At 41.8% G+C, this 15,833-nt stretch overlaps 1 protein-coding gene across 6 annotated transcripts in view; it reads right to left on the bottom strand.

Moving 5' to 3' along the window:
* The window catches only part of TMEM245 (transmembrane protein 245), a 96,601-nt gene extending 80,990 nt beyond the window's left edge, over nt 1–15,611 (bottom strand). For all 6 annotated transcript variants that reach the window (XR_004383047.1, XM_032860805.1, XM_032860808.1 and 3 more), the window contains exons 1-3: nt 15,006–15,611; nt 4,054–4,171; nt 2,382–2,483 (exon numbers count right to left, since the gene is read on the bottom strand). Coding sequence is in view for 5 of the 6 variants with exons in the window: in XM_032860805.1 (XP_032716696.1) it covers nt 2,382–2,483; nt 4,054–4,171; nt 15,006–15,593 (808 nt within the window). In the remaining variant the exon portion in view is untranslated. The remainder of the gene's footprint in view (nt 1–2,381; nt 2,484–4,053; nt 4,172–15,005) is intronic.
* Nucleotides 15,612–15,833: the final 222 nt, after the last annotated feature.

Here is a 15,833-nt window from a genome sequence, read left to right on the forward strand (position 1 = left end):
CTGCCTGCCTCTCTGCCTACTTGTCATCTCTGTCTGTCAAATAAATAAATAAAATCTTTAAAAAAAAAGAAAAAACAAACAAATCCTTGTTGTACACCTGAGTGATTTAATAATATACGTCAAATATATCTCAGAAGTAAGGAAGGAAGGAAGGAAGGGAGGGAGGAAGGGAGAGAGAGGAAGGAAGGAAAGAAAGGAAGGAAGGAACTTTCCAGATAAACAAAAAAAGAAAACCATCCTGGGATGAAGGGTGAGGGATAAGCGGAGTTATCTGAATCATCACTCTTAGCAGAAAAGGGGTGGTGGGGAGAGATAAAGGTACCAAGAGGAACAAGTAGTGACCACTAAGGTTTCGACAACAGCTGTCAAAACAGGAAGTTCATGTCTACTGGTCTGATACAGAACCACAGAGTCTAACAGATTGTGACCAGGAAGATAGGCCAAGCAAAGAAAACCGAGAGAGAGAACAAAATAAAATCTTCCCTATTTTCCATTGTCAGAGAGATAAGGTTTCCAAACAAAATAAAAACCAAAGAGCAACTTAATTAAAAAACAAAAACAAAAACTATGAGGTAGCTGTACCAAACACCTTGTGACTAACACACAATGAAGAGGCTAAGAGTACTGCTGTAGAAGAATGCGGGTCACGGAAAGATGCTCGTGACACAGAGTTTAAAATGTTGATCACAAAGGAGAACCTTCACCATGAGCCAGTTTTCCGGGGTTTTAAAGTCTGAAGGCATAGGAGTCTTAAGCCATTAGTTAACATTTAGGTGGAGAGTGAGATTTTGAATGATTTTTATTTTCTTTTTGTTTGTTTCTCCAACTTAGTGACAACAAAATACCAGGGAAATTAATTTTTTTGAAAAATGTGCTGCAAGTAGTAATTTGCTTTTACTTTATGTATAACTCTCAGAAAGAAGGAACATATGTCAGTTGCTGTAGAAACCGTGTGCTGGTCAGATCGGCCTCTCTAGTCACAGCTATTTCCACAGGGATGAATAAGGAGAGGTCCAGTCTGATGATCTGAGGACCATTAATATCTGGCCACCCCATACCCCACCTTACAACTCATTAGAAACCTGTATCTTTAATAAACTGTTTCTGGATATAAATCACTTGCAACCAGGATATTTAAAAATACTCCTTAAGAGAAAATGGTGTATTCAGCTTTTACTGAAAGTTCCAGCCAGAGCAGCCAGGCCAAAAAAGAAACATCTGAATTAGAAAGAAGTAAAACTATCTTTTTTCACAGATGACACGATCTTATATATACATGATCCTACAGAAGCCATAAAAAACTATTAAAGCTTATGAATAAATTCAGCAAAGCTGCAGGACCCAAGATCTACCTTGAATTTGGCAATGGTGTTTTTAGATAGGACACCAAAAGCACAACCAACAAAAAAATTGGAAAACTCACAAAGATATGGAAATTAAACAATGCAATTCCGATTAACCAACGTGTCAAAGAAGAAATCAAAAAGGAAATCAAAGAGTATCTCGACCCCAAGAAAATGGAAACACAACAAACGAAATTTATGGGATGGAAAAGCAGTTCTAAGGGGACAATTTAGAGTGGTAAGTGCCTACATTAAGAAAAAAGATCTTGGGCACCTGGGTGGCTCAGTAGGTTAAGCACCTGCCTTTGGCTCAGGTCATGGTCCTAGGGTTGTGAGATCAAGTCCTGAATCAGGTTCCTTGATCAGCGGGGAGACTGCTTCTCCCTCTCTTCCTGCCCCTCCCCCTGCTCGTGTTCTCTCTGTCTCTGTCTGTCTCTCTCTCAAATAAATAAAATCTTTAAAAATAAAGAAAGAGAAAAGATTTCAAATAAATAACCTAACTTCATGGCAAGCTGCTTAATGGATACAGGTTTTCCTATTAAAATGTCCTAAACCTAGACAGAAGTAGTGGTTGCACAACAATGTAAATGTACTAAATCCACATTTAGAAAGCTAATAGTTAATTTTATATGAATTAATGTTTTTTTTTTAAGATTTTATGTATTTGACAGAGAAAAATCACAAGTAGGCTGAAAGGCAGGTGGGGCAGGGTGAGCAGGCTCCCTGCTGAGCAGAGAGCCCGATGTGGGGCTCCATCCCAGGACCCTGAGATCATGACCTGAGCTGAAGGCAGAGGCTTACCCCACTGAACCACCCAGGCGACCCTGAATTATACCTTTCAAAAATGAAAAAAAGCGGGGAGGAGTCAGGCACAGTCTTAAAACCTAAAATATTTTATATGTTTATTTTCTCTTCAGAAAATACCATAAATTTTAAAACAGATTTAAAGCACTTTCATCATTACATGTTTTTTTTTCAATAAAGCTACTTTTTCAAATACTTCTTAAAGTAATATTAATAGAATGCCCCATTTCTTACCAGAAGACTCTTTTCCATTCTGTTTCTCATAGAGGGTACCCACAGACATCAGGAAAACAATAACCAGGAACACTGGAATTCTCCATGAGCCAGCCAGGGATGCTGAAAATTTATTAAGAGTTAACATTTTTACTTAAATAAAAATCTAGCACTTGTCTTTAGAAGACTCAATTTATTCTTAGCAACAGTATCTGAAGGTAGAAGTTAGACTAGGGGGGGAAAAAAGACCAGTAGAATGACAGAATAATTTGGCATAGATGTCATTAACAAAATTATTTCACAGGGAATAAAATTTTTTTAAAGGTCATAAGACAGATGAAACCTCAGTTCAGGACTCCTCTCAGTTAAATCCAGCCCTGCTCTGAGGCCCCTGGTCAAAAGGATTGGGTATGTGCCAGCCTACCCTGAATGGGCTTCTATCTATTGCCTGAGGAATCAGGTCTGTTCTAAGACACACCAGTGTTGAGGACAAACCTGAACTCAAGCTTTTTGTTTAACCCCAAAATGACCTGCATCAGGTACAGAACCTAAAGTCATGGGGCCTGACTTCATTTCCTAAAAATACCACTGGGGGTGAACTCCCATCTCTCAAGAAAGGGTGAAATGGCCCAAAAGACCACTATAAAAAGCTTCAGTGTATCCTCAATGTAGAGGGCAAAAACGCTAACATTTTTGGCCCCTACGTATAGGCATTTGTGTTTCCCTGAGTTGATGTGGAACCTCCTGGACTGCTTGTCTCCCTCCGTTGCCTTCCCCAAATTCAAAATGGGTCACGTCGGACTCATCGGGGGATCTTGCTAAAATACAACATCCTCCTTTAGGGTTCCAAATCAGCAAAGCTTCTTAGAAAGTAATGTTTTGTTCCACATCAGACTCTAAGCAAAGACCTACCTTCAATCAACCCTGATTTTTAATCAGCAGCTCTAAAAACTACTTTAGATAGGCCAATTACTGCTCTAGATAACTGAATTTTGTTTTTATTTATGAGAACCTAATGCTTTCATAAGCTTAAGACCTGGAGACAAGAGTCCCTGAAGAAACATCACTCCACAATATCCTAGCAGGTACCCTGCTAACAGTAAAGAGTCCCAAGTAACAGGGAACTCATTATTTTGAGCAGCTGATACTGATCATCCTGACACTGAACAGATTTGTCTCCCTGAAGCTACTCATTGCTCTGACACCTCTCCCTCATGGTTACAGAGATCTGTTTAAACCGCTCTTTCACAGGACAGTCCTTCAAATACATGCAACAAGTGTCCACATTTTATCTCCTCCTTCCCTCCACCCATAGAGCCCAGTCCCCTTCTCTCATCCTGAGTAAATACCTCTGGTTCCCATAACTGTTGCTCACACACTTGACTGCTTAGCTATATCCCCCTTAAGTTTGACACTCAGAAGTGGCCATGATGGTGCAAGGGTGCCCTACTTTTTAAGATATATTTATTTTTAAAGAACCATTTGAAAATGAAGATTCTATATAATTAAAAGACAGACATGTTAAAGCATAACATTTGTATTAAAGATTAAAGAAGGATTAAAGCACATTTTCTAAAGATAATTTTAAAGAATGTTAAATGCAACATGTAACACTACACAAAAAATTCACTTCAGTTCACAGGATCAGCCTCTACTGATCTTAAGCTAGACTTTCTTAGAAAAAGGGACCCACCTAAATGAAAAAGCAATATAATCCAGACAGGAATTGAAACTGCTCTCAAGTAGCGTTCAGTGCTTGCATTCCACTTGAATGAAACAGTCAACACATAGCCAACTACCAACGTCCAGATCTTAAATGAAATATAGACACAGTTGTAAATATATATACATGAAAATAAACATATAATCATACAAAAATCTGTAAACATCTATACATCTATGAGAGCTGTGGATACAACACAGATAAGATGAAGGTGGTCATGCTAAACACATGTGTAGACTTTCCCCTTCTGTGTAGATAAATCAAGATTTAAAATGAACAAGCATTTGAAATCCAGCATATGCAGCAATGTTGTTGTTGTTGTTGTTGTTGTTGTTGTTGTTATTATTATTATGATTATGATTTGAAAGAGAGAGAGGGAACACAAGCTGGGGGAGTAGGAGAGGGAGAAACAGGCTTCCCGCCGAGCAGGGAGCCTGATGTGGGCCTCAATCCCAGGACTCTGGGGTCATGACCTGAGCCGAAGGCAGATGCTTAATGACTGAGCCACCCAGGCGTCCATGTAGCAATATTATTTAAAGAGTCTCACAGTGCCTGGTTGGCTCAATCAGTGGAGCGTGTGGCTTTTGATCCCAGGGTTGTGAGTTTGAGCCCCACATTGGGTGCACAGATGACTTAAAAATAAAAATCTTAAAAAGAGGGGCGCCTGGGTGGCTCAGTGGGTTAAAGCCTCTGCCTTCGGCTCAGGTCATGATCCTGGGGTCCTGGGATCAAGCCCCACATCGGGCTCTCTGCTCAGCAGGGAGCCTGCTTCCCTTCCTCTCTCTCTGCCTGCCTCTCTGCCTACTTGCGATCTCTGTCAAATAAATAAACAAAACTCTTAAAAAAAAAAAAAAGAACAGTCTTAACAACAAAAAAATACCATATAGTTTTAAGATACGTTGAAGTTCAAAAGCTATTGTATACATAAAGATGCTTAAGATAAAAATATTCATTTTTAAGCTATGGACTTAAAGCGAGAGCTTAATATGGTAGAATTCCTCAAGTTTCTCTATACATTAATATTTAAAAAGAACAACAAAAAAGAAAGCTTCCCCAGGACGCCCGGGTGGCACAATTTGTCAAAGACTCTTGGTTTTGGCTCAGGTCATGATCTCAGGGTCCTGGGATGGCACTCCATGCTCAGCATTCAGTCTGCTTGACATTCTCTCTCTCCTACTGCCCCTCCCACTCATGCTCACTCTTTTTTCTCTCAAATAAATAAATTAATCTTAAAAGAAGAGAGAGAGAAAGAAAGTTTCCCAAAAGAATCAGGTTAAAAGATTCTATCACATCCTATGAACTCTGCTTGTTAACTGTGAAAATAATTTTCTTAAAAAGCTAGGAAGAAGGCAGCCAGGTGAAGTGTGACCCCTGAAATAATCCAGGTAACAGATGGTTAACCCTAGTTGAGCTGCGTGCACAGCTCAAGAAGTGTAGCTAAAAGAAAAAAAAATTACCAGAGGAAGAAACTGCAAGAGCTGAGGACAAAGGAACCACCAGGGTCCCCTCCTCAGTTTTCCCACCACTAAACCAAGGGATCTAGCACTAAAGAAATACCTACAAGAGCCTACACAGAAACTCAGAAACTCTCTACTAACATTTACGGAAGATGGAAGGAATACATAACCCACAACGATGTGAGCACCAAGAACCTATTAAAAGTACCTGAGGGTAACCTGGGTGGTGCAGTTCATTAAACGTTTAATTCTTGGTTTCCGATCAGGTCCTAATCTCAGGGTCTTAAGATCAAGCCCCACATCTGGCACCACACTCAGTGTGGAATCTACTTGAGATTCTCTCTCCCTCTCACTCTGCCCCTCCCGCTCATGCACACGCTTTCTCTCAAAATAAATAAGTCTTTAAAAATAAAATAAAATAACCTGAATCTTGGGGGGGGGAGGCAAATTAAAAACAAACAAACAAAAAACCCCCACAACTTTAAGTCAGAGAATGAAGAAAAAGAACTAATCACTACAAAAGAGGGGGAAAACAAAAACTATCTCCTACTTTATTTGGGTCATATCAATCAATAAAATAGTCTTTTGGTCTTAAAACATTCACAGCTTCTGACCTGAGACTTCAGCTTTGGAACTTTACTAAATAAGAATAAATTCTGCAAAAGCCTTTATAACATAAAGAAGTTCATCACAGTACCATTTAGAATAGTGAAAAGTGGATAATCTAGTAAGTCCCACAGCTGGGAAGTGAGTAAGGAGGATTTTCTCAATAAAATGTGCGCAGCCATTAAAATTGTTTTTTTTTTAAACAAAACTATATAGTTAGAAACACTCCTAAGATATTCTTAAAGAAAAAGCAAAATACAAAAATCGCATCCATATGACATGATTGTATCTACCGTGTGGCGGGAGGTAAAGGAAATGTACTAAGAAGTTAGTAGTTCTATTTTCATGGTGGGATTTTGGTTTTCCTTTTACTTTTTTGTGTATTTTCCAAAGAGCCTTTAATGAGCACTAATTATCTTATCATGGAAAGGATATTAAAATATTCTTCTTCAAACAACTCCAGTAGATGAAATATCAAGAGATCTTAAGCCCCAGTTAATATGAGCACCTGGGAAGTGAGACCACAGCTGCTTCAAAACAGTTCAAGCCCGCAGAATCACACAAATTTAACCTGGTAATTCAGAGAATCTGAGGTAGGGCTGTAGAGCTCGGACCAAAATCTGAGTATAAAAATAGTACATTTATATAACACTTACTACGGACCAGACTCTGTTCTAATGCTTTATATATATATGAACTCATTAAATCCTCATAACCCCCCGAAATCAGTACTATTCCCATCCCCATTTTACAAATGAAAGAAACTGAGACTTTGGGGGCATGACCTCCTCAAGGTCACACAGCTAAAAAGTGACAGAGCCAGGATTAGAACACAGGAATCTGGATCCAGAGTCTGCTTTCTTAACAGTGAGGAGAAAGAAGGGAGTGTGCTAAAAAATAAAGACGAACAGCCACTCCAGTATTCACAAGCAAAAATAAAAAATAAAAAAGTCTGTTTGGGTGACTACAAATTGCTGAAATAAAAAATGATCCTCAGTAAATGGTCCGTTTTCAATGGTTATGCCACACACGGGTTATCAGCCCACCCCACGAAACATTTAGTCAGTAATTCAGGTTAGAGATTAGAAGGCTTATTAAGTGAACTCCCAGGTTACACAAAACTGGGAACAGTCAATAAAAACTGAGATGACTGTAATGATTCAAAATTATATTCTGAAGCTAGAAAAGGGCTAATTAAAATAAGATTAAATTTAATAGAAAGATGCAAAAGTCTGCTCTTAGGTTTAAAACTCAACTGCACAAGTATTGAACAGAAAAAGGACAGCTAAGCTACTTTCCAGTTCAGTGAGTCAGCAGTATAAATGGTGTGAGTGCCTCTTAATAACTCTCATATCAGGAGAAATGACTGTTTCAATGACTTTTGCACTACTGAACCATAGCAATAAAATTCAGAATGGGAAAGGAAAGAGAAATCACAACATAGGAGATACACATATACATGGGGGAGAAAAAATTGCTTAGCTTAGAAAAGAGAAGGAAATATCAAGATTTCATAACTATCTTCAAATAGCTAGGAGAATGTCTTCTGGGAGACACATTCGCCTTAATCGCCCATGGTCCTGAGCAGGATAAATATGTGGGAATTAGGAAGCAGCACATATCAGCTCAGTATGAGGATAAATTTTTCTAACAAACTATAGCTGTCTAAAAATGGAATATTTTATTTGAGCAAAAGCTGTCAGGGATGACAAAGCAGGAGAGTCTGCTCTCAGTGAGACGCTGATCGAAAGGATCAAAAAAGGCCTATCTTTTCATAATTTAAGCCCATGATGTTTTAAAACTGATCTCCAATAAGTTTCTGATTCTTACCTGGACTCATAAGGAATCAGTATCGCCTACAGGGAGAGAAAAGACTTCATATTTCAGATTTTTTAAGGGAAAAGCATGGTCCAAAGAGAAGCACATATTTTCACCTAGTAAACCTGAAACTCATGGATAATCTCATTTCAGTTTAAAATAACCACTTACTAAGGGCAGGTGGGTGGCTCAGTCGGTTACATGCCCGACTCTTGATTTCGGCTCAGTTTGTGACCTCAGGGTCATGGGGCTCTGCACTGGGCGTGGAGCCTGCTTAAGATTCCCTCCCTCTGCCCCTCCACCACTGCTGCTCACGTTCTTTCAAAAAAATAAAATAATAAAAATTAAAAATAAAATAACAACTTATTAAATACACTCCCCAATTCCACTTCTAAACTTGGTTTACAGAAGCACTACAGACTGTGCACAGAGATATGAAAATGTTCACCACGGCAGCATAAAATATTAAAAAATTAGAAACAACCTAAACGTCATTTTATAAGGGACTCTTTAAATAATGGTACCTCAAAAAACTGGAATAATTATTCAGACTTTCAAAGGCGTGATGAATATCTACATTCAATGACACAGCATAAATGCATACATGTGTAAATTTACAATAGTGAAAATACACTTGCCAAAATATTTAAAAATATTACCTCTGGATGGTTGGATTTCTGGAGGTAATTTGCTTATTTCTGTTTTTCTTCAAGTGCTGAATTTTCTAAGATTATTATCTTTATAAATAGCAATTTTTTTTTTAATTTTATTTATTTGATAGAGAGAGAGACAGCAAGAGAGGGAACACAAGCAGGGGGAGTGGGAGAGGGAAAAGCAGGCTCCCCACAGAGCAAGGAGCCCGATGCAGGGCTCGATCCCAGGAGACTGGGATCATGACCTGGGCTGAAGGCAGACACTTAACGATTGAACCACCCAGGTGCCCCATAAATAGCAAATGTTTTTTTAACTTAAAAAAAACCTCTCTTGGCCAATGAGTTTTTTCTTTCAATATTCTGAAGTGTCTCCTCAGAAAAGAGTCACAGAATATTATTAATTCAAAAAGCATGACCATTTGTAAGCACCAGAGATTTTTTGCTAAGCCATACTATACAAATTATCAATGTTTAAAAAATGTTTATCAGATTATCCTAATACAAATTCTGAGCTATAATAATCTGACAGGGACACTTCCTAAAACACCTGAAAAAAAGTTTTTTTATACTATAGTACTATTAAAAAGAAAGAATTTTATCTATAAGTGCTAACAAGGAAAGATGTTCTCTAATACAATGATAAAGAGCAAGGTGCAAACTTATATATTTATGTTACCAATTTTTGTATGGTAAAACAAAACCCTATACTTTATATGTTCACATAAGCATACAAATAAATTTAGAAGGCTATTCATCAAAGAGTAACAGTAACATCTACACAGTGGGAATGGTGGCAGAGAAAAGAAATTATTCACTTTACCATATAGACTTCTATGCTGCTTAAATTGATTCTTATGTAACAAACAGGTTTTACTTGAATCAATTTTTGAAACTGCTAAATATTCTTTAAGACGACTTTACCAAAAATAAAGATTTGTACTTTCAAATTTCATACATAATTTCTAGGATGGATTCCTACAAGTGTGTCTTTAAGAGTTTTTTTATTTCTGTCTCTATGTTTAGCCTCTGAGCAAACCTGTTCAAGTATGAATTTTCTTCCAGCCATAAATCAATGAACCACAGATTATAAATAAGAGGTCATACTTCCTCAAATTTATGTTCTTTAAAACAATGTATCCTTCTCAAATGCACATTCAATACTCATTTTAAAGCACCCATGTGCGCTAGATACCATATAAGATGCCCCCTAAAAACTGGAGGCATTTATTTAGCACTACAAGCAAGCTAATAAACAATCCAATTTCCTTTCATCCAGCTAATTAACCACATACGCTTTTCTGATTAATTAAAATATTAAGTGCATTAGCAGACTTTGCCTTTGAGATTGTTGTATTTATCATCATGTGGGAATTAAGCAGAAAAGCAACTCGGCTTGTTGCTGTTGCAGGTTTTCGTGAAACAGCTTCCCAAGTCTTACCGAGAGAAGAAAAGCACAGAGAACCATCCCAACTGCACAAACGTGCACATCTCAATCCCTCGTAGCTTCAGGTACTTTGACCTCCTTTAAACCTGCTTTATTCTAATTTGAAAACTGTACTCTTTTATGGTGTGGCAACTTAGAGTCAAGAACCTTTTCTAATCAGGGGCGCCAGGGTGGCTCAGTCGGTTGAGCGTCTGCCTTCAGCTCAGGTCATGATCCCAGGGTCCTCGGATTGAGCCCCGCATCGGGCTCCCTGCTCAGCAGGAAGCCTGCTTCTCCCTCTCCCACTCCCCCTGCTTGTGTTCCTCTCTCGCTATGTCTATCTCTGTCAAATAAATAAATAAAATCTTTAAAAAAAAAAAAAAAGAACCTTTTATAATCAAAGTCTTTGAAAAAGAACCTAAGCACTGGAAACGTTCCTCCTCACGGATGCCAGGCGAGCAAAAACACACCTAGGAGAGGTTCAGAAGTGGGATGGAGGGGGCCTGGCTGGCTGACGGATGTGCACTTGCTAAGAGCCTTTTGAGCAGCACTGACAAACACTTCGGAACCGCACGAGGAACCTTAGAAATCACCCGAGCCAAACCCACACTTCACCAACTGGAGTTTAGTAGCTCAGAGAAGAGCCCTGGTCAATCCAAGGTCACAAAACAAGTTACTGACAGAGCTCGGTTTAGAATTTACAGTCTCGGGGCGCCTGGCTGGCTTAGTCAGAAGGTCAAGCGACTTTTGATCTCAGTTCAAGCCCTATGTTGGGCAGAGAGATTACTTACAAAATAAATTAAATAAATAGAATTTACAGTCTTCTCACCTTTCTTCGTACTTCTATATAAAGTAACATGGAAACAGTGGCATCGGGGACCATGGAGAAATCAAATCTATCACTATTGCAAAAACTGTAAATGGTCTCCAAATATTCTAACATGTCTGAACTAAGAAGGAGAGGAACATCAAAACACTCCCAGCAAAGGGGTGGGGGAGGGGTGGGTATTAGCTTTTTTTCAGATTTATCTTGACAACTCCACATCATGGGAAGGTGCCAAGGGCCCCAAGGACTGTGTCACATGTGAGCATGGTGCAACAGGTGATTTTTTTTTAAGTGTTTAGAAACCACTTACTAAGTCCATACAAAATTCTAACATTTGAAACCGTTTAAAAGAGCTACTCATACCATAAATGACTAGTCTGTACTTGTAAGCAGGACAGAGTGTTAGGAGACTGAAGAAACCACAAGAGTGAGGTGAAAAGGAACTGAACTAGAAGGATAAGCAAAAAAGGAAAATACAGGTACTGAAGCCACTACAAAGGAAAACTATTTCCAAACCACTTGGAAATAGCTGAACAGATACAAGGATAAAAGAATAGATGACCAAGGTCACTAGATGACTAGAATCCAAGGGCCTTTGGGGGAATATCCATGGTTAGTCCAGTCCTGATATTCTTTTGTTTCTTTCCCCCAAATAATTAAAATCAATTTTTATTTTAGAAAGTTAAACTAAAACATTTAAACACAATGTAGCGGGGGAAACCTTTTTAAAAATTCTTACCAAAGGTTACTCAGAGAATTCTGATGACAAAAGGACTTACTGATAGGTCTGCTGAATAGCTTTTACTGACAGAATAAACAGATCAATCTCTAAGTCAACCGCTAAACCAACAAAATTCCTCCCTCCTTCACAGGACAATCGTGAGAATAAAGCAACACCCATGAAAACACCTAATCCGGCACCTAGCATATGATAGATTCTCAGAAGTTGGACCTTAAACGTATGAACTGTCGGCTCTACAAAACGTAGATTTGCTTATATGTGACTTTTCTCCCTGCCTTTCTCATCTACGTCCCTCTTCAGCAGCAGGCTCAAATGTACAAGTTGTCTAGAAAACTTTGACTCTTTTTCAATGCCAGCCCGCTCTGCTTGGGCTCAGAGAACCACAGTGACGGTGAACTATGAGATAGAAAAGTTACAGAGTGGGCCCCTTGCCCAGTCACCCAACATTCCTCCACTTCGTGTCAAGCTTTAATCAGCCTTTTTGGCTGAGAGCTGAGGACTCCCTGTCTCTGTTTCCCAAGTACACCTCACCCCATCCAACCACCCATGCCTAAGTGCTGGTTCAAGAAAGCACAATTGCAAGCCTCATTTCTCTCAAACTCAGATCAACCTAGGGGACCTTCTCATTCAATTTAACCCCCTCTACCACTCCCACTCACTCCTAGTTAACTCATACGGTTTCTGTTATAATGGTTTTGTTTTCCCCACCCCACTTCTCCCACGCCCCATCACTGCAGTCAAACTGCTGTTTCAAGTCTTTTAAAAATCATTAATTAACTTCACTACCCTAACCCCCATTCCCTGCCACAAAATCAATATTGGCCCTTACTTCTCTTCCACTCATCCTCAACTCAGATTAGAGTAGTTAAGTAAAATACAAAAATGAGGGTTTCTCCTCTGTAGAGATACACAAAATGACATATATGCAGCTACAGGCACTTCCCCACTGGTACTTAAATTCCTCATCTCTTTTCACTGAGGGTAACTAGAAGAAATGCCCCCACTTTCCACTGATCCTGAAGTATGAAATTACACTATTCACACATTAGACCTTTTATTTTCCAATTTGCTACAGTTTGGTGGATACCCTATTTGGCCTTGCCTAAAATAATTTACACTAAATTGCAGTATCGACAGTAAAAATGTCAGCAGAAACCTTACATGTGTCTGCCTCTGACAAGACTGAATTTCTTGGATAGAAATCAAGTCACTGTATTTATATATATATATATATATATATATATATATATTTTTTTTTTTTTTTTTTTAAAGATCGTACTTACTTGACAGAGAGAGATCAGAAGTAGGCAGAGCAGCAGGCAGAGAGAGAGAGAGGCAAGAAGAGAGACAGAGAGAGGGGGAAGCAGGCTCTCTGCTGAGCAGAGAGCCCGATGTAGGGCTCGATCACAGGACCTTGAGATCATGACCCGAGCGGAAGTCAGAGCCTTAACCCACTGAGCCACCCAGGTGCCCCTATATTTATATTTCTTAATAGCATTCAGTATTCTGCCTTATATGAGCCATTCAATCAACTGAACTGTGCAACAAGGTAAAGGAGAAATAGCACTGAAGGTATAACAGGGCAAAGGAGACATGGCATACTCCGTAAAAGCAAAGCATGACTTTCTTCACATTGTGTGACCTCGGGAACAACCACATTCTCTGTGCCTAAGAAGCCTCTCCTGAAAAGTGGCAGGCATCTGGCAGTAAAAAGTGTATAAACTCCGGGATCTCTCCCATCTGACAATCCAGCAAGCCCTGTGAGTTCAAAGGTCATTCCACATCCCTCCTTCCTCCCACAAATGAAATAGCCCAGGCCACTTAGAGGCCAAAGCTTGTCTGTCTGATCATAGGCTGCATCCCAAAATTATGGACGAGGGGTTCCCCATTACCATGGCATGTGTGTGTGTGTGTCTTCTCCAGGAGAACATGTTCACATAAAATTATATGCACCTTGAAAATAAGGCCTGCATCTTATTCCTTTAAAACCTCTACATAGGGGCGCCTGAGTGGCTCAGTCCTTAAGCATCTGCCTTCGGCTCAGGTCATGGTCCCAGGGTCCTGGGATCGAGCCCTGCATCAGGCTGCCTGCTCAACAGGAAGCCTGCTTCTCCCTCTCCTGCTCCCCCTGCTTATGTTCCCTCTCTCACCGTGTCTCTCTGTCAAATAAATAAATGAAATCTTAAAAAAAAAAAAAAAACCCTACACAAAGCCTAGTATCCATCAACATGTTCAATCACCTTTTGATGGAAACTGAGAGGTGGCCCTGATAGAGCAAGGGAATACAGGAGTTCTGGGATCAAGCATCACTCTACAAATAACCTTGGCAAGTCAAAACCCTGTTAGACACATACGGGGAATTATTTTGCAACTCGATGTCAAGGCACCCTGAACACTGACAAAAGCGAATAAAGTTATTCTTAAAGGGTATTGTTTATTGACAAATTAGCCTATTGACAAAATAGCCAAATTAGTTTGACAAATGTGCATTAAACAGCCACCTGTTTTTAACAGACCTCAGTTAAACAGCTGGGTATTAATTGGTCTACAATCTAGTCTGAGTTAGGAAGTATGCCCCTAGATTACCTTCAAAATCCCTTCCAATTCTAAAGCTCCCTAATTTTCTAAGAAAATAAGCTCAGGGTGATCCAAGAATCACAAATGTACCACTCCTTCACCCAGCCTGCATAAGTAATCCAGGCGGGAGGCGAGGTACTGTGGTACAGCTTTCCCTCCGCAGGTGGTTCCCAAGAAGTAGACTGTGGCGTGAAGCAGGCCCGGGGGCCTCTCATCTGAACTCAGAAACTGCACGGGCCTTTGAAGAATGCTTTGTTTTAGGACTTGAGCAACTGAAGTCAACCGCTCCCTTCCTTGTCCCTAACTAGCCCTGGCCTGTCTGGTTGGGGGAAAAAAAAAAAAAAAAAAAAAAAAAATCACCTGTCCCATCTGCAGAATGTCAAGCTGGACTAGGATCCGTTAGATCTCTTCCTGCTGCCATCCAGAAAAGTCCCCCGTGAGAACTGAAGATGGCCGGGGCCACCACCACCCTGCCCCTCCTCTGGCCAGGGGTAAATTCAAGTCCACCCGCCCATGCTCAAAACTCAACCTGCAGAGCCGCACTGCGATTCCCCCCACCTGGGGACACGTCCCCAGTAGAGAGTCTATTAAGATGGGGCCGGGGGACAGGGAGGCTGCTGCGAGCCACACCCGCTCTCTCTTTGGAAGGAAGCGGGCCGAGGTCTTCAGGGGCACGGGAAGGAGGGCGGAGACTTTGGAGGGTCCCCGCACTGGTGAGGAGGAGCTGCAGGACGGCACCGCCGGGACTCAGGGGTGTGTAGTGCGGACAGCCGCGCGCCGGCCGGGCCCACGGACGGAGGCCGGGCCGCCGCTCACTCACCCACAGGCTGCTGAAGTAGTCGAGCCCGCGGCAGATGAGCGCGCCGACGTGCGCCAGCAGCACCTGCACGCCCAGGTAGCTGCCGAGGCTGTAGAGGCCGTAGAGGAGCGGGCCGCCCGCGCCCAGCAGCAGCAGCAGGCGGCGGCGGCGCAGCGCCTGCTCGCCCAGGGCCTCGACGCCGTAGTCGGCGAAGCAGAGCGGCAGCAGCAGCGCGGCCAGCACGATGGGCGTGTGCGCGCGGTGCAGGCGCTGGAGCCAGTGGCGGCCCAGGCGCGTCAGCGAGCTCTTGAAGGGGTGCAGGAAGGTGCCGCACAGCACGGCCCACAGCAGCGGCCGCAGGAAGGCCTCCAGGATGAAGTAGACGAGCACGGCGGCGCCGCAACACAGGCACACGAACAGCACGGCCCCCGTGTTGTAGAAGGCCTGCTTGATGGGCTTGTCGAAGCGCAGCGCCAGCGCCGGCGTCCTCGGCGTCTCCCCGCAGCAGCCACCGCCGCCTCCCGGGCCCACCGGGCGCGGGACCCGCAGCACCCGGCCCGGGGAGCCCCGGGGACTGGGCGCTTCGGCGGGGCCGCTGCCGTCAGCCATAGTGGCTCAGCTGCCGCCGCCAAGAGGCGGTACTGGGAAGCCGAGCCGGAGGCACCGGGGAGAGGCAAGGCGCACCGCGCGCAGCATTATGGACGTTGTAGTTTCTAGCTGTGCACTCAGCGCCTACAAGACCCTTAGAGAACTACAATTCCCAGAAAGTCGGGAAAGAGTTCTTTCGCCCCCGGGTTCCTTCGCCTATTGGTCCCTGCAGATGCAGGTAACAGGTTTCTAGGCTCAACA

The sequence above is a fragment of the Lontra canadensis genome, unplaced genomic scaffold (assembly GCF_010015895.1).
Source record: "Lontra canadensis isolate GAN:19392208 unplaced genomic scaffold, GSC_riverotter_1.0 scaffold19, whole genome shotgun sequence".
NCBI lineage: Eukaryota > Metazoa > Chordata > Mammalia > Carnivora > Mustelidae > Lontra > Lontra canadensis.